Source organism: Rhinolophus sinicus, chromosome 17 (assembly GCF_057876585.1).
Source record: "Rhinolophus sinicus isolate RSI-liver-muscle chromosome 17, RSI-T2T, whole genome shotgun sequence".
Lineage (NCBI taxonomy): Eukaryota > Metazoa > Chordata > Mammalia > Chiroptera > Rhinolophidae > Rhinolophus > Rhinolophus sinicus.
The window spans coordinates 207590634-207609592 of NC_142517.1; the positions used below are offsets into that span (position 1 = coordinate 207590634).

At 56.9% G+C, this 18959-nt stretch overlaps 1 protein-coding gene across 2 annotated transcripts in view; it reads right to left on the minus strand.

Moving 5' to 3' along the window:
* Positions 1–2188: 2188 nt before the first annotated feature.
* NGEF (neuronal guanine nucleotide exchange factor) overlaps positions 2189–18959 on the minus strand; it is a 99232-nt gene continuing 82461 nt past the window's right edge. For both annotated transcript variants that reach the window (XM_019739778.3, XM_019739780.3), the window contains 10 exons: positions 15888–16048; positions 14591–14743; positions 13211–13340; positions 10311–10385; positions 7929–8018; positions 6827–6990; positions 6160–6315; positions 5381–5460; positions 4582–4686; positions 2189–3144 (listed from right to left, as the gene is read on the minus strand). In XM_019739778.3, the coding sequence (XP_019595337.2) occupies positions 2954–3144; positions 4582–4686; positions 5381–5460; positions 6160–6315; positions 6827–6990; positions 7929–8018; positions 10311–10385; positions 13211–13340; positions 14591–14743; positions 15888–16048 (1305 nt within the window). In that variant the 3' untranslated portion in view covers positions 2189–2953. The remainder of the gene's footprint in view (positions 3145–4581; positions 4687–5380; positions 5461–6159; positions 6316–6826; positions 6991–7928; positions 8019–10310; positions 10386–13210; positions 13341–14590; positions 14744–15887; positions 16049–18959) is intronic.

Sequence of the window (18959 nt, forward strand, 5' to 3'; positions counted from 1 at the left end):
GCAGGCGACAACTCGCGACACGTGAGCGTGTGTGCACATGCCCGGGCGCAGTATGCCCGCAGGAGCCGTGTGCGTGCGCGGGGCTGAGACCGCTGGGAGCGGCCAGCGCTGGGAGCAGGACACCCGCACCCGCATGGCCCCGGCGGCCCCATCGCCCTGTGCCCTCGGCCCCGCCCTCCCCGAGGCATCCTGTGCAGCGACACACAGGCAGCCGCGGGGTCGGGAGGGGCTGACCGAGCCTGCCCCGCACCTGCCACCCTGCTTTTGGCGTTCGGGCCTCGAGATGGCAGGGATTGGACGGCCGTCGGGGCTCCCGGCCAAAGGCCGGGTTGTTTTGGGGGAAAGGGGGCTAGGGCCCCGTCTGCGGGCTTGGAGCCCCGCACCCATCCGCCAGGATCCCTCTACCCTAGGGAGCCCCAGGAGCCAGACGAGCTGAGCTGAGGGCCATGGGCAGTCTGTTGGCTGGGCCCCTTACCCCACCCACTGCCCTAGGCGAGGGGAGGGGTGCCTTGGCTGGGGTGGAGCTGCACGTAATGGGCATCCTGGGAGCTTTAGGCCTGGGGCAGCCCCAGAAGACAGCTCATTTATTTAGAGAAAGAAAGAAAAGCCTTTTCAAGTTCAGCTCTCCTCACTTCAACTCTGGAAGCAGTGTGTGTGTGGCTGGGGCCAGGGGAGGTGTTTGGGGTGGTGGGTGGTATTGAGTGAGGCATGAGGACCCGCCTCCAGCTTGCCCTGACCCCCGACCTTGGTCTCGCTGTCTTCCACACAGGAATCCTAGCCTTTATAATTTAGAGAGAGATTTACTATAGTGGATGGCCTGCTCGGGGGCAGCAGGGAAGAAGGGCCTTTTGGACTGAGGCGCAGACGACCTGGAGGTGGGACTGTGTGCCAGCCCTGAGGTTAACACCGTGGGCTCCGGGGAGATCCCTAGTGTGAGTGCTGGTGGCTGGGGGGGACTCGTCCTCCTTTTCCTCTTTTCCATCATTGTCTCAGCAACTATTTGGCCTCTGGTTTCCCTGATCTCCTGGCCACACCTGTTCTTGTGAAGATTAGTTTTCTCCTGGAGACTCCAGATGAGCACGTGGTACCCACACACACTCTCCCCAAACACATCATGGGTTACAAGTTTCTGCTTATAAAGGACTGTTATGAAACTGACCAGCTTTCATGTAACTGTTTAAATCATTTCATTTCACACACCCTCCAGTGACCAAAGCCTCCCTTAGAGCAGATGATCCAAGTCAGCAAGCTGTTTCCCAGCTTAAAGGAAACAAGCTGGACAAGGGCCGGGACCAACAGACAACGCCTCCCCTCACTTTGTCCCAAGCCTCCTCCCCGAGCAGCATGGGGCTCAGAAACCTCCCCTCTGCCCCATCCCTCACTCCTGGGGAATTCAGGTGCTGGTACTCCCCCCAGAGGGGTGGGGGTTATAGGCCCAAAGAGCGTGCCCCTCAATGGGACCAGGGGTTCCTCCCCCGTTAAACGAACATGTTGCACGTGTGTGCATCTTCCAGGATTCGTGCAATTCTCAAAGGGGCTGTAGTCTCAAGAACACTAAGAGCCATGGGATGGCCTGTGGGAAGGAAGAAGCTACAAAGTCCCGCTGGATCACAACCTCATGCTTCGAATCAAAAGCCTGTTCTGGCGCAGAGGAAAGTGTGTCCTGGCAGAAAGACAGGACAGGCAGACAGGCCCATCCACACTCCAGGACAGACAGGTGGTGAAGGTGGGGTCGCTGTGAGGGCCAGTTGGGCTGGGGGAGGAGCTGTGCCTCTGGGTAAGTGGCTGCTGCCTGCAAAGGTGGGAAGGAGGCCCAAGGCCAGTGACTGGCCAGGTAGGGAGCCCCAGCCCCACGCCTGGAGGTCAGATTCCCTGTGAGACCGCTCATACCTGTCCCACTGTGGTCTTCCAAACCTGTGTTCTCACTTCCACTGTAGCAGAAGGGCGTCCCTAACTCCCTAAAACAGCCTTTTCTGTTTCTGGACTCCTTGAACAGGCAGAGGTCCAAATCTACTTCCATCCTGAGGCCCCGACTCTGGCTGTTCCCTCCTCCACTAGAGGTCTCCTCAGCCCTTCTTTCAGGATATACCTTTTCCACTGACCTTGAAGGGGGTTCCTCTCTGTCTGCCCAGAACCAAAACCTCAGTCCTGTGTGTCGCAAGGCAATAAAGAGTAGAACTTCACCTCCTTTATTTTACACATGATGCTTCTTTTAATGCAGTCAAAAATGATACTTGCTTTTCTTGGAACCATAACCAATACAGGATGCAGTGACCGATTCATTCCTTACGACACCTGGGGTCCTTAAGGGACCAGAAGACACAAGTTACATCTAGCCCATCAGGGACCCAGAGGCAGCATGGGCCCTCGGCCAAGCTCTGGTAGGCCTGCCATGAGGCAGGGCCTGGCCGTGCAGCCAGAAGCTGGCGGAGGTGAACAGAGACAGCTGGCCTCTCAGTCTTGTGAATTAGAGACCAAGGGCTGCTCTTCAAGCTCATGGGGCAAAGGCAGTCCATCCGCACACCTGGCGGATTCTAATGGCTTCCAGGTTAGAGAAGGACACGTGCAGGGGGTCATGACAATCACCACCTTCGCACCTGCCCTCGGCCAGGGACACCCTGGGTCCGGGGCTTCCAGGGCCTGGGAAGGCCCCTGGAGCATGCCAATCCCCTTCCACCCCCTCTAAGAGATAAGAGGGAGAGGTGGTATAATACTGTTTAAAATACACTTTCCCATTTACAAGTGCATCAGAAGAAAGACGTGGGCACCCTTTTTCCAGTTTGTGAGTGAGGGGCTAAGACACATGAGCACTCAACACGTGGAAGGGATGAGGGGTGGGGGTGACTCCTGCACAAGGTCACCTTCCCCCCGCGGCCCTCCACTGTCCGTGGGTTTGCCTGCCAGGCCCTGCTCCCACCTGCCCACATCCCTCCACCAGGCTGGGAGCTGGGGGTCATTGCCGATTTCGGCTGCCCAACTTCCTGCGGTCCTTATTCTGGCTGCGCTGAGGGTCATCCATTTTGTGGACACGGAAACATTCCTTGAGGTTCTGGGACCGGATCTTGGGATTCAAGATTTCCTCGGTCATGTTGCTGGGGAACCAGCCTCTCTCTTGGTCGTGCAGACGCTCACCAAAGATCCACCCTGCACAGGGAGAGGATGGGGGGGTGGTCAGGAGATCCCACAGGAACTCCAGTGAGCCTTCCTCCTGGTCAGGCGCCCATCTGTGCAGGGAGCATGGGAGGAGACGCAGGAGTCCAGTGGGCCTTTCCAGAGCCATCCGCTCTGCAACCCCCTGCTGGAGACCCTCCGATTGGGTCTGCCCTCCATATGCTGGGGAGGTACCACCCTGAAACCACCTTAGGGAGCAGTGTGTGTACATGTGGCTGAAATGGAACCAGTCACATTCTGTGCCACGGTGTGTCCCACATGGATTGACGTTGGAAACTATGCCTGAGCCTTCAGCAATCCTAGGAGACTAGGAGACCCCAAGGGCCGCCCCCCAAAGCAAGAGGTATCCAAGGGGCCAGTGGGGGTGGTGGCTGACTGGTGGTTACCCGGACTAGCATGCCACTGTCTCCCTCTTGTTGAGCACCCCTGTCTGAGCCTCAGCCTCTGAAGGACTAGGTGGTCAGCTGAGGTAAGCCGCCATGAACTGGCCGACACCAGCAGATGCCCCGGCACTCTTTCCCTCCCCCCGAGATCACCCTGCAGCTGCGGGTCTCTGGGCAGGTCCCAGCACAGGGCAAAGACCTGGGGTGTGAAGGGCTGGGGCAGGCCCTCTGCTGGCCACGCGGGGGGTGCGCTGGGGGGCATGACAGGTTGTTTGTATTCTGTGGGTGGGAGGGGAGGCTGGTGGCAAGAGGCACTGTTCTTCCAATGCTGGGTGAGCCCCTGGGATTTGGGACCAGCAGAAATGGCCTTCCCTGGAGGTCACCAGCCTGAGGCCTTCCAGCCAGGACCTCAAAGGGGAGGAGGGACTGGGGGATGGGGAGACCTCTGTGCAGATTTGGGGATTCTGAGGAGCAACTGATGTAGAAATAAGGGATCAATGTTCCAAAGGAGGGGCGTGAACCTGCTTGTTTGGCACTGACGTCATGGGCATGGGTGGGTGGGAGCTGGGGGTGTGGGGGGCTTCTTGGGCCACACGGGGCTCCGACTGGAAGCCTGTTGCAAATGCAGGGTCTAGGGTCGAGGTGAAGGTGTTCCTGACTCCTCCTACCTCTGTGATGGGTGGGCCAAGGCCAGGGCTGTCAGGGGAAGGCATGGAACCAGCCTGCGGCTCTTGGGCTGGGCTTGGTGCTAAGCGGGAGGCGGGGCTCAGGCTCGGGGAGGAGAGCAGAGGTGCTAGGAGAAGCGCCCTCTGCTTTGAGGGAAAGCCAGGGAGGCCAGGATAGGCAGAACGGCGTAGGGGAGCAGAGACGTGCCAGGGCCTGGGCTCCCCGGCCCATCAGCCATCTCTGCCAGCTGCTTCACCTCGATGGGGGGCTGAGACGCCCCACCTCATCCACAGGCTGGTGTGGGGCCGGGTGCAGAGTCCCGGGGGGCATGAGGGGGAGACGCTCCCAACTCCCGCCTCACCGTCTTCCGTCTTTTCCAGGATGTTCAGAATGTCTGCCAGCTCCAGCGTCAGCTCATCGGGCTGCTGGGCCACGTACGGGTGCACGCACTGGACCTGGGGGCAGTCTGAAGGGAGGGGAGGGAGGTGGCACACCCTCATCACCGTGTCACCGCCCTGCCCCCACCCAGCAAACCCTGGACACCGCCAGGCAGTTAGCAGGGTTGTTGGCCTGTCCCACAGCAACTGAAAAGGGGTCCTTTGACAGGGGGAGGGGCCTGGCTCCAAGAAAATGAGATTCAAATAGCTGGGTGCTCGGAGAAAACAATACGTGGATAAAAGAGTAAACAGGCCATGTGTGGGGCTTCAGAAGGAACCTCTTGGCCCTGGGACGAGGCCCTGGGAGCAAATGTGGGGTGCTCGGGACTTGGTGAGTACTGTCACGATGGCAGCTTCCCTCAGGCAGCCAACGTGCACCCTTTTATATTTTGTAAGGTTTTCAGACAACTGGCAACCCCAAAGAACACTGGCATTCACCTTCTGGGCCCAGATTCCTCGTGGTTTCATTGCAGCACCTATCACTTAAGACACAGGGACTTGTTCCTTTGCTAACCATTCAAATGTTTGCAGAACTCAGCACACTGACGTCCTCCATGGGGCACTAAGCTTGCAGCTGAAGCGGGCACCCCGAGGCCACCTGGGCCTCTAGAATGATGGGCTTGGGAAGCGTGGCCCTTTTGGGAGGAGTGCAGAGGGCACTTGCGGCTGATGCCACAGAGCCTGCCCTGCCCAGAGACGGCCTTGTCCCAGAGGAACACTTACCCAGCAGCCGGGATGTGAAGGAAACAAACTTGGTTCTCCGGTTGGGGGCCAGCGAGGTCATCCAGCGCTTCATCTCACTCCTGGGACAGAGGAGGGGACAAAAGCCCCAACCACAGAGCACATGAGGCATGGTGGGCAGCTCAGAGGGTGCCCAGCAGCCAGCAGAGAGGCTCGGGAGCCCTACAGAATCTCCCCTGTGCCCTTTAAAAAACCAGGTGGTGAAGTGAGTGCTCCACAACACCTCAAAGTTAACCCACAAAAGAGCGCTCAGCAGCCAGCTGCCCTGAAGCCATAGTCTGTCGGAAGTGTCACTTCATTCCTGCCCCAGGAGGGGGGAACTGACCCGAGATGGGCCGTCTGGGGGACGGAGGGGGGCTGGGCACCACCACACAGGGCGTCTCCCCACACTGATCTTGGCTGTCCCTCTCAGAACCTTGGGGCTGCAGGGCAGGTGGCCTGGCTGCTCAGAGAGGTGACCAGATAGACGATGGTTGTTCACTGGTCAGCCTAGTACAAGGTTCCTATAACATCTCATCCAAACAGAGGGCCCACCCAGAGTCTGAGGCCCCGAGGGACACACACGTTCACCCACACACCAGGCAACGTGCAGCCTCCCACCCCAACCCCCACACACAATGGCCCCAAAACCTGACACTAACCCCAGACAGAAGCCCTGTGGGGAAGCACGGGAACCAGGCGGCCTGCGCACTGAGCCTGGAGCCTTGTTCCACCTGGGAAGGTGACACGGAGGGGTGGGTGGGGTGGCACTGGGCACTCACTGAGACGACGCCTTCAGCATGTAGGTGGCCTCCCGGTCGTCGGAGTTCTCCAGCAGCCGCAGAATGAACACGTTGGCCAGCGTCTGGCCCTGGTCCTCCAGTTCCTCTACGCGGAGCAGGCCCCGTGGGGCCGAGTCAAACACCTGGTACTTGTCTCTGGGGACCGAGGATGGCAGGGTAGGCATGTCGGTCTTGAGGAGGCCTGGGGGGTCCCAGCAAAGCCCTCACCCTGGCCAGCCAGCAGGGCCAGCCCCGCCACTGCCACTCCTCACCTCCTTCCAGAAGGCCCCCCCCGAATGCCTGTCCCCCTCACCCCAAGCCGCCCCTTCCCATGTTGTGGATGGCAGACCAGGGGTCAGCACTGACCACAGCAGCTGCCCTGCTGAGCTCTCACTGCGTGTCAGACGCTGAGCTGGCCTCTCCATATCCCTAGGAGTAAAACCCACTTGACAGGAGGGGAAACTGAGGCCAGGGGGTTTAAATAAACTTGCCCAAAGGCCCAAGGCTAGAGAAGAGAGGAGCTGAACTTAAACCTGAGTCAAAGCCTGGGCTCCATCCGGCCATGTGGCTGGCCTCCCCCAGGCCACGGCGAACCCCGCCCTGCCCACACTGTGCCCCCTGCAGCACGGTCACCCCCAGAGCGCCAGGCAGTGCCCGGCCAGCTCACCCAGGGACCTGCCGGCAGATCACCAGCAGGTCGTTGAAGAGGAAGAGGTAAATTTCCTGGAAGAGCTTCTTGGTCCGCAGGGTTCGGGACGTCTTGGGGCCTGACATCTGCTGCAGCCCCCCCTGCTTCAGCAGCCAGCGGGAGTGGGAGATGATGGGCACCGACTGCAAGGGGGCAGTGTCAGGACAGCAGTGCCCCCGCGCCTCCCCGAGGCTCCCCGGTGCCCTCACTGGAGCAATTACTGTGAGTATCAGCAAGCGGGGGCTATTCTGGGAGGAAGGGTGGGGCCCAGGCCATGGGAGGACAGCGCGTGCATGTGGTTCTGTATGTGTTTGAGCCTGTGTGTGCAGTCACATATTATCTGTTGCATATGTATTTGCGTGTGCTTGTCTACGTGTACTGCATCTGTACACATGTGTGAGTGCATGTATGTGTGGGCACCTGTGCGTGTGTCATCGCCCCTCCACCAGGCTCAGCCGGTGCGATGCAGAATCAGAGGAGAGGCCAAGTTCATGGAGGAGAGGTGAGAACTGGGCTGTGTGAGGTCCTGCTGTGTGGCTCAGGGGTAGGCTTCCGGTGCCTGGCAGTCAGCCGGCAAGGGGAGCTCTGTGGGGGGCCCCGAAGGCCACGTCTGCATCCTCGACTGGGGCTCAGCTCCCACACCCAACAAGACCTCAGAGACCCTCGGTGGGCACTGTAGGCTCATGTGCCTGTCACCAGAAACCCCGCTCCTCCGGCCCTCAGCTCACTAATGCCTGAAGCTCTACACAAAGTTGGGGGAGCAGGTTGGTAACTTCAAATCTCCCAGCTTTAAGACTCCCTGGGCTGGTCCCTGTCACGTACTTCACTGTAAACACACAGCCAATAATGAGCCGATGGCTGTGCGGTCCCTGCCCACCTTCTCCCAGAAGACAGTCTAGGCCAGTGTGATAGCCTGGTGACTGGGGAACACACAGGGGCCCTCCAGCCAGGGGTCAGGGAAGGCCTCGGGGAGGTGACCCTGCTCTGAGACCCCAGGGTGGCCATTCAGGGAGCCCGGCCAGTGAGCAACGCTCCAGGAAACCGGGCTGGGTTGGACACACGCAGATGGGTGCACGCTTACCTTGATCTTAAACTCCATCTTCTTCTGGATGCTGATCATCTGCTCCGTGCGGCTCATTTTCCTGACGCCCTCGTTGCATGCTTTTACCACCTGGGACAAGAACGAGGACACATCAGGCCACCTGTAGCCAGCTGTCCCCAGCCACTTCCTTCTGCCCACGCAGGTCCCAGAGAGCTGAACAACCACCGTGACCAGACATTGTTCCCACAGCTGAGACTGACCGTCCAGTCTCCATCGGGCTGGCGCTCCTTGCTCTAGCATCTTCTGGAACAAAGGCATAGCGGGAAAACCTGTCAGGCTGTTAGTTATGGCTCTCGGTTCTGGTGGAGAAGGTAGTGCCTTGTCCTTGGTAGGAAGTAAACCCCAGACCACGTGTAAACTGAGGCCCGACCCCTCACATCACCCAGAAAGCAAACTTCAACAATGAGATGTCCTTTCTCATCTGTCAGACTGGAGAAGACAGACAGGCCGACAAGGCGCCAGGTTGGCGAGGTGTGGGGACACCCCTATCACACACTGCAGGAGAGTACAGGTCCCTCACCTTCCTGGGACGCAACCCAAGTACCAAGACGCCTAATAAAACCGCCTTTCCCGGGACTTCTGAGGACAGTATTCCACCCTGGATCACGGGTGTCTGGAACAGAGCCTGGCACCCAGCAGGCACTCGGTGTTTGTGAACGAGGACGGTGCCCAAAGCTGTGTGGACTAGGGTGTTCCCCGCAGTGCTGTTCAGAATGAGAAAAACTGGCACCGACCTACGTGTCCATCAACCGGGATTTCCTGGCGCTACCCTATCCGTACAAGCGAGTGCTCTGAAACCATTAAAAATTGCAATAACTTCACATGCCCTAAAATGGAGAGTAAAGCCGTTTTTGCAGAGAAGACAATGGTGTGTGCCGGTGAGTGGAGAGAGGTCTGCAGGGCACCATTATGCCAGCAGGCGGTGGGGTCACCCGTGGGATTGCTGCCATCTTCTCTGTACTTCTGAGCACGTTCAGATTTTTTTGTATTGAGCGTCAATTTCTTTATAAATTAGAAAAAAAAACTTTAAAAAAAAAGGAGTCTGTGAGAAATAGGAGTATACCTTTCATCACAAGGAAGAGAGATGACAGCAGAAAATAAGAAATAGAAAATGCTTGCTCACTGCAGGGAGACCCTTGGGGCACGTAGGCCTTTCACAGGCCTTGGTGGTCACCGGACTCACCTTCTGTGACCCAGTGTGGCCAGCTGCCCGGTGGGGGCCAGAATGAACTCCCATCCATGGAACTCCCATCCCATGTAAGTCCTAGGGCTGAGCAGAGGCCCCAAAAGACGCTGCCTGACTCACAGGTCATGGTCCCTCCCTGACCAGCCTGCTCGAGGCTCCACCCTTTCCCCCCTAGGCTGGGAGGAGTCCATTGTTTTCCCCAATAGTCAACGGGTGCAAATGCCAGAGGATTTTGGTGGCCAACCGGTGTGAGTAAGGGACACAAGGAGAAGACCTGGGGTGCAATAGCTGCATTAGAAGTCCTTGTGGCTCAACGTGGCTTAGAACCAGCATCAGAAGCCCACTGAGGCTAGAATTTCACTAAGCTATTGCCACTGGTGCAAGAAGTGGCGAGGACTTCCCAACACCCACTCTCTCGTCCACTGCGGGGTCAGTAGCATGGCAGAGCGGTCCCTGCACAGCTGCCAAGAACTGGCTCGCAGCTTCAGCTGACACCAGGAGCCAAACACGAGTCAGCACTTTAAGACAAGAAGGATCCACGTTAGCTGAGCACGCGTGAATGGATACCGTTTACTGACCCCTCCCACACAACTACTCTGCAACTGCCGGGAGAACCGCTTCTCTCTGAGGATCAGGAGCAGAGGTGGTCTCTCTACTCTTGGGCAGGAAAAGCCCTGGGCTTGGCAGGGCCAGTGAGTCCTGTTGCAGACATGGGAAACATAGCCTGAGGGATGGGGAGAGGTGTGGAGGCAGGCGCTTGGGGCTGAGCTACATCAGGGCTCGAGAGCCAGACCAGCCTCTGCGAGAGAGACAGGCGGGGATGCACTGGAAAAAGACAAGGACAAGCGTGGGCTCCCGACGTGCAGGCAGCTGATGAGAGACCGGGCCGATGGCGGGCAGCAGAAGTCGAGGTGGGTAAAGACTGCCCCGCCACTGCCTCGTCCCCTCAGGGTCACATCCACAGTTGGGGTGGAGAAGGAAGACATGCCGCTGTGCTGGGGCCACACCTAACCTGGTGGTCAGCCCCACTGGCGTCTCTGGGTCGCAACAGCAAATGTTAAGCTGCATTTGCGTTTTCCAAAGACACACTGACAAGCGAGGGAGCAGGGCTGGGAAGGTGCGTCCAGATGAGGGAACAATTTATTGGGAAATGCAGGCAGAGGAAGCCCACTCACCAGTTCCAGCTCTTTGTGGGCGTCCAAGGCGGTGCATTCATGCTCAGACCTTTCCTCCACTCTCTTCAGGATGTTCTGAGCACAAAGAAAGTCTGCATGAACTTTCACAGGCCCTGCCTCCCCGGCCCGCCCCCTGCAAAGCAACCTCCCTGCTGCACTGGTCCAAACAGCCTCGTTTAGCTGCGACAGCCACTACAAAGAGCCCAACCAGGTGACAACGGAGGCAGAAGGACAGGCTCAGCTGGGCTGAGGGTCAAGCATCCTGACCCAAGCTTTGCCTGGCTCTAAACTGGTAACCACACGGCAGTCTGCTGTGAGGATTAACCGAGGGCCTTGCCAGGGACAGCAAAGGTCAGAGCAAAGGAGGCGACCCGCGCTGGCGGAGGGGCAGGTCCAGCGGTAGGGACCGTCATGCTGCGCCAGCCCTGTCCTCACAGGGGGCTCACTGCAGGTAGCCCAGGCTCCCTGTCCTCTCCTCTGGGATTGTCATCTAAGCCCAGTCACCATTAAACCCAAGGCCTTACTAACTGGTCTTATTGATCAAGTATCTTTTTTCTAATTGTTGTATTTTCTTGAATTATCAAAAACAATGCTCACGTTGCCTTCACTTCTAAATGACAATTTCTTGTGTTGCTCTCCAAACTGCATAATTTCTGTCTCCCAGTCCTCGCCGTGCCCAGATTTTTGGATCTGCTCTTGTCCGCTAAGGAGGTCTGGGTGCGTCTGAGCTGCCCCACGCGACGGCTGCCCGAACACCGCTGCTGACCACCCAGCCACCTCAGACAGCTGGATGGGCATGTCTTTTCCCTCTTCACACAATGCTCGGCCTCTCCCCTGAGCGCGACCAGACCTGGATCACCGCCAACTCTGATGTCTCTCAGCGGCACGTCCCCGGCTGCCTCTGTGTGGTTACCTGCCCAGCCTCTGCTGGCAGCCAAGCCAGAGACCTGTCCTCCCAGATGCCTCCTCCCCCCCTTCACCAACATGAGGCCACCAAACCCTATCATTAATGGTCCCCCTACTCCCAAATCAGCATGGTTCAGGCTCCACCTTTTCTCATCGGAATAACACTCCCATCTGACCAGTTCCTGCTCGTGGCCTCAAACAGGACGGCCCGGTGCACATGCCCTTCGCACTCCTTTCTATATGCTCGTGCTCCATACCCTGCCTTCTGTAGTGACTGGCGGTTCTGCCTGGAACGCACCCCCCACCCCCCGCACCCCTGAAACACGCTTCTCTGACACCCCGCTCCACCTCCATTCCACCGTCGTCCTCAAGACAACGCTAACGTAAGTCTTGAGCTTGGTTTTGTTGGCTTTCATGGTATAAAAGTTAAGGTTTTATATATATATGTTCTTTCCCATAAAATTTCTTAATTTTTTTTTCTCTTCCTAATTAGGAAATGCTACCGTCTTCTGCTCAGTTTTTCCAAGTTAAAAACATCCAGACACACTCCTTCCCTCCGCAGTGTCCTGACGTGGGTCTGTCCTCACTGTTCTCTGGAAGCGTTATCGCCCGCTCCCCGGGCACTGCTGCTGTGACTCAGGTTTCTTTGGTTTCCAGCCTCTGAGCCCTTCCTCCCCGGGCTCCACCTCTCCTCTTTGATTCCCTTCTCCTGTGGAGCTAGTAGCCGTGGCCTTTGGTCTGACCTCTGACCGCCCCTCACTGTGGCTTACAGGTCACCATCTCAGCTTGTTTTCTCCCCACCCGCACCCCCCAGCTGTGGCCAGATCCACACCACCCACTTCATCTGCCAGAAGCCAGTGGTTTCCCTGTGCACACCAGCACGCAGCGGGCACAGGGGTCTCCAGCCGTCTTGCCGGGAGCCTGACTCCTTGGAGACCCCCTTTCAGGAGACTCACCCTCTCCAGGCCTCCCAGGCTCTGGCTCTCTTGCTCTTCCTCCTGCTGCATCCCTGTTCCTTCTGGGGCACGGTGTGTCCCAGGACTGGGTCTCCAGACCCATGTCTCTCCTTTCTTGGCGGTCTCTTCTATTAAATGCCACCCTGTCCCAACTTTTCCCTTTGACCCTAAACTTGGATGTTCAACTGCTCAAAGTCATCCCAACCTCAGCCAGTTCAACACCGACGCAGACTGCTCCCCACACTGCCTCCCCACCTCGGGGAGCGGCACCATCACCCACGCTCAAAATCCAAGATCCTTCTTCTCCCTCTTATCCCACAGGAGCAAGTCCTCCCAAGGCGCTGGCTTCCCTCCGGGACCCCCCACCCCCAACACCAGCCAAGCCATCCTTCTTTCTCGAATCACTTCCTTATCCTTTCTCCCATTTCCACTCTTGCCCTCCTGCCCATCCATCGCTCCCCACGTGGCAGCCACTGTGTGCTCTCACAAATGCCACTAGATTGGGTGACTCCCCGCCACACTGAGGATAGAGCCCAATGTCTTCTGTGGCCCCGACTGGCCCTGCCCACATCTCCACACTCCCTCCCATCATGTTCCCTGAGCTCACCTCTGGCCTCTCTGTCTGCGAACTTTGCGGCTCCAGGGCTTTTGCACAAGCAGTTCTGTCACCTGAACGGCTCCTCCCTGGCCGCCAAGTCTCAGCTTAAATGTCACTCATCTGAGACGCCTTCCTGACCCCCCAGCTGGCAGTGACCAGGCAGTCCATCCCTATCATGTTACCCCTGTTTCTTTGTCTTCACGGCCATGACCACTTCCTGGTTGTCTATGTTTGTCACCTCCCCACCCTACCCCGAATGTGGTTCCCCAGGAGCAGGGGCTGAGTCCACCGCTGCTTGGCACACAGCAGGAGCTTAATTAGGATTTGCAGAACAAATGGTCTTTCTAGAAAGCCAGCAGGGAACCGAATGTCCCAAGGAAATGGCCTTCAGCCACAGAAATACACATAAACCCGTCTGCCTATGGGGGGAGAGGCAGTACCTGGACCAACAGCTTGAGGCGCGTGATCCTCTGGAAAGGCAGGATGAGGAAGGAGGAGAGGGGCAGCCCCTTGCACTTGGGGTCCTGCTCCAGCTGCGCGATCAGCTCTCGAAAGGCTGCCTTCTCCTGGCTGGGGACACAGACACAAGAGTCAGTCTCTGGCTCACAGAAGGCGTCCATCGGAGCCACTTCCTCACCACTCACTGCCTTGTAGGAACCAGACAGCCCACGGGCACCAAAATCGCATTGATTCATTTATTTCTTTTTTTATGGAAAATAAACTGTTCCCGTACAGGTCAAATGACAATGGTAGCCTCACATGCCTGGCCTATGAAGACTGAGCGAAACACGCTGTGTGTGGGAGGGCAAGCATTCTTTGTGTGGCCGCCTCTATGAATCAGACGCACAGTTCGATGATTTACCCAGCAGGGACCCGCGGCAAGGTAAACCCTCGGAATGACAGGAAGAGGCAGTAGCAGCTGGAGGCAACTGCCGGGGTAACTGCGCTATTCCTGCCAGGTGGGGGGCATCTGCAGACAGTGGGAGGGTCCACTGCTGACGAGGGCTCCCTGGAACTGCCACCGGAGACGAGACGCAGCAGGGACAATGGCACTGCCTGTCCTCGGGCCCAGACCATCTGCACTCACGGGCCACACCAGTGTACCCTTGGGCACTGCGATATCTAGATTCCTGTCTCATGGATACCTGTCTTCTCAACGCTTGTCCTCAGAACTGGCTTCTGGATTCCCTCCAATCCCAATTTCCAACCCCAAATGTAAAACACCCAACCCCCAAATACTCAATCTTTAAAACATCCACAGAGGATGACACGGTTCGATGGAAAGGCCCAGTGAAATGTAACAATTAGATGTCACTGTTCGGAAAGCTCTGGAAACTCCCCAGTCAAGGTAGGAACACATCACTGGTTACACTGTCATAAAGCCCAGCACAGAAAGGCAAAGGATTCGAAAGAGGCAAGTTGACTGAAAAATTATCTCATCAACCAAAACTCCGAGAAAGTTTATGAAATGGGCAGATTAGCAAGAAATTCAAGGGTATTGCTGGGTAATCACCGAAAAGATATCCTTTCACCCATCCCTGCCTTTGCCTCTAGTTCAAATCACTTTCCTGACGTCTTGGCCCTGGAGTTGTCCTCTCGGCCTCAAACTCCCTTTTCTAAACCTCACAGAGCTCTGCACGGCCGCTCTGGGCAGAGGTGCAGTGGGCACCATGGCTGACCATCTTGGGCTCAACGTTTCTCTAGTGACACCGAGCCCCTGGGACATGCCGGGCTTGGATACTGTCTTGGTAAAGTGAAAGGTCCAAGGAGAGCAGCTCAGCGCCCATGTGACAGGAGTGGCCCGAGCCTGACACACTCACAGCAACTGCTTGTAGGTCCTCTCCTGGTAGGTCTGGTTGCTGACGTAGGTGATGTACACGGAGAAGTGGTTGGCCGCGTAGTGGTACACGATGTCACACACATCCGAGATGACGATGTTCTCTTCCAGCCGGTGCTCCAGCTCCAGGAGGAACCTGCAGGAGGCCAGGGCCGGGTCAGGGATGCCGCGGTGGAGACTCAGGACCTGCCTCCACCAGCCGCTTCCACTTGGACCCACCGACACACACGACAGGATGACATCCGAGCACAGGTGGCAGATTTGGTCACATCGATTATTGTTCAGGTTTTTAGGTGGCAATAGCATTAGGAGTATTTTTGAGAGAGAGAGAGACACCTTCTCTCTTAGATCCACACTGATGGGTTTACAGGTGAAATGAAATGAAGATGGGGGTTTGCTGAACCTCGATGCTGATGCTTACACTCGCTATACTGGTGTCTCTATTCTGCAAATTTGGAATTATTCCTAACAAAATATAAATAAGTACATAAATAAATAAAAAGACACTCCTCCTTCTAGAGAGGATGAAGAGGCAGAGGCCGGCGGGGGTCTCACAGCTGCTCTTATCTCAGGCGCTCTCACCCTCCCGAGCCCACTGCAAATAGAAAGGTGGGGTGACAGTGTGGGGGACGGTCCTGTTTGGGGGGGTCCACAGAGAGCCAGCAGCTCTGCCACCTCTCAATTTCACATCTGAACACTCAGGGTCGGACCAGATGGTCCAAAAGCTGAGTTTGGCACTTTTAACTGCAAAACCCCATGGCCGACAGTGAACGTGGTAAATGATCTTTCATCCCGACACTGTGACTGGAGTTCACTCCTTCTTTGCAAGAATCAACGAATTCTGATAACCACCTGCACACACTGTGTCAAACACCATCCCACTGGCAGAGAGGAAGCATTAGCGTAGGGCTGTGCTGTGCGCCGGCCCTCAGAGGGTCTCAGGGCCCTGCACGCACCAGGCCAGGGCTTCACCACGTCAGGATAAACAGTTTATGCGGCCACCCCTGCTGGTCAGGACAGTCCGCCTTACACACCTGCCTGACCGAGCGGATGGCACGGAGCACTTATGCTGACGGGAAGGGACCTGCAATCACGTCCAGGGGGCCGTGACTGGCCACCCTGCTGGGAGGGGTGGTGGGCCTCTGGGTTTACACCTTATTATAGGAAATTCCACCCAAGTGGAGAAGCCCGCGTGGCGAGCACGCGCCACCTCCTTCAGCCGTGCCCCAGGCGAGAGGAGTTGGGAAGCCAGGCCCCCCAGGACCCGGGCAGGGGCTCACCGCTCGCTGACGGCCATGACGTCTAGGACGTTGGAGAAGAGGATGTGCGCCTCGGACGGGTGCAGGATCTTCTTCAGCCGCTCGTTCTCCACGAAGTGGGACACCAGCAGGCTCAGGCTCTTGTAGTAGGAGGCCTCAGACGTGACCAGCTCGAACATGGCCTGTGTCCGGACACCGGGCAGAGCAGACAAGAGGAGACCGTGGTCAGCACCAAGGACTCGCCCCAGGAGGGCGCCTGCCCCGTTCTCAGACAGGGACGCAGGGAGGCTTGGTGGGACTCTTAACAGTAATAAAAAAGGAAGCTGACGCTGAGGTCGTGTGGAAGACGGTGGCAAAGTGACCCTCTGCATGAAAGGCTCAGCAGCCAACCCTAGAGAGAGCGCTCCCACGGCCTGCTGCTACAGTGAGAGCTGGAGACAACCTCGTGTCCAAAACACGGAACAGGGTAGCAACGCCAGAGGTCGCCATACGTGGCAGCCCCGGCGGCTGCTAAGGGTGACAGGTCCTGGCACGCGGGCTGGACCGTCAGTACTAGGGGGACTCCCACGCCTCCATGCCCAGAAAGATTCTGTAAGGAAACAGGCCACCATGTCAACCACAGGTATGGGGCAAGGGGGTGGAATTCAGGGGTGACTTTTCCTCTTTCCTCTTTGCCCTGAAAACTGAAAAGAAACGAGAACATATTATTTCTTTCATGGTCTGCTTTTATAATGTGATTGGTAAAGCATTTTTAATTTTGCAAAATAGAGAAAGAAATCCACAATCAGATGAACTTTTTGGAGCACCGTGACTTTGTATCATGATGATTACCTGGTTAGTGAGCCTGTGAACAACAAAACTCATCAAAGCTCTGTTCTCTCAAGTGTCGCTCTGCCAAGTGCTGGCAGTCAAGCCTGGCTCACCACCCCCTCACTCACAAGCAAACCCAGCGACCCTGCCAGAGGCCAGCCTGAGTCCATCCTCACCTTCGCCATCACCCTCTGCTGTTCCTCGACCTTGGGCAGATTCAGCTCCCACGGTGGCTGCCCAACAGGGACAGCAAGGTGGGGTGAATTGTGCCCCGCCCCTGAAACCTGTGCCCACGCCTGGCGCCTGTGAATGTGACCGCGTTTGGAAAAAGGGTCTTTGCAGATGTGGTGAAGGGTGTCAAGGTGAGGAGAGCAAGCTGGACTGAGGGTTCAATCCAATGATAAAGGTCTTTACAAGAGAGAGGTGGAGGGAGACTTGACCCAGACACACCGGGAAGAGGCCACGTGACGACAGAGGCAGACATGAAGGGACACCTGGTGCCACCAGAAGCTGGAAAAGGCAGAAGGATTACTTGGAGCCTTCGGAGAGAGTGGGGCCCTGCCCGCCGACACCTTGATTTGAGGCTTCTGACCTCTACCACTGTGGGAGAACACATCCCTGTTGTTTTAAGCCACCCAGTTTGTGGTCATTTGTTACAGAAGCGCCAAGAAACCCACACAGACAGACGGGGGAGAGATAGAAAAGCAGAGGACAGTGACGAGCGCAGGGGACTCTGGCCCCTCCCCCAGTGTCCTGCCCACCCCCATCTCACTCCAACCTCCCCAGTGTCAAGAAAGCTGGTGCTCCAGGGGTGGGGAGGGGTGGGTAAAAAAGGGGGGCAGGGAAGGGAAGAGGGGGGATGGGCTGGCACGTGTTCCAAACACACCAGGCTCTTCTGTCTCACGGAATCCTCACAGGGCCCCCAGGAAAGACAAAAACAGAAGCTCCCGTTTTACCAAAAGGAAACAGGACGCAGAGGTGAAGTAACGCTCCCCAAGTCATACCGCTGGCTGGTGGAACAGCAGAGATTCACCCAAGGTTTTTCTGAGTTCGAGCTCTGCCACGACCCCACCGTGCAGTGTCAGACCGTCGGCACAGCGTGGTCAGCCAAGCAGCCACTCTGAGGCTGCCATGCAAAGCTGGACCAACAGCCAACGGGGCAAAGCACTTTAAAATGAGCGACATATCAGAAAGTGGGGGCACTCCGTAGCATGAACCTGCTCAGCAACAGCGAGAAATTGCTCAAGGAGTGGCCACCAATTACAGACCCTGGGCCACCAGCAATCATGAAAGACAACACAACCCCCTGGGCCCTTAGTGTCTGCCTCGGACTTGAGACACAGTGGTGAGGAGCTGCCATGAGCCCATGGCCTCTCAGTGACGGCCCCACATCACAGCCACTTGGTCCCCTTACAGACACGAAGCCATGGAAAGGACAGCACACTGGTCTCTCTAACGGCAGAGCTGCACCCCAGCACTGAACGAGGACCCACCCTTGTTCTGTGTCCACCAGGTGTCCCCCACCTTCTCACTCCCTCAAGCCCTGCTCGGCAAGACTGAGATTACGATGGGCAGGAATTTCCCCAGAAGATTCTCTGTTACCGATGCTGAAATCAAGTCACTTTCCTGCTGCTGCATTTAAGTTTCTCAAGAAAATGTCAAGTCATTATAGCTCATAAGTTCTAAGCAAATAGAACTAAAAAACCCAAAATACCCCAAAACTGATGTGGATGAGTGTCACCAAGACAGGAAAAAAACACCGGGCCCCGAATGCAGCCCCAGAGAGAAAGTGTCCTTGAAGGAGCCTGGGAGGGACACCTGGGACTGTACATGGAAACGCCGTCCTGGCTCAGTGCACCCGGGTCCTTGAGCCGATGGCATCCTGGTCCCGATCTCCGGAGGACAAAGGGCCAGGGGGCAGCTGGGCAGAGGCAGGCGGCCTTTCAGCCGCTGACACGCAGAGGGCTTGGCCTGAATCCCTGCTAATTGGGACTGGCTGAGCCCATTCACAACACTCACCCCCTCTTTCTCTGTTTGTAGGCAATTAGTCATCTGTGAATTTTAGTTTTCCAGGGTGTCTGTCTTCATTGTACACGTCAAACTATTTGCCACATCAATATGGTTGTCTTTTCCTCAGTCAGTCAAGCCTTTGCACGGCAGTGTGGAGCTGACAGGGATCCAGGCCCTGCTCGTTCTCCATTCATTCACTCATTCATTCATTTAGTCCACAAATGTTTACCAAGCACTGGCCTAGGCACCACGCATTCAATGCTGAATACGGCG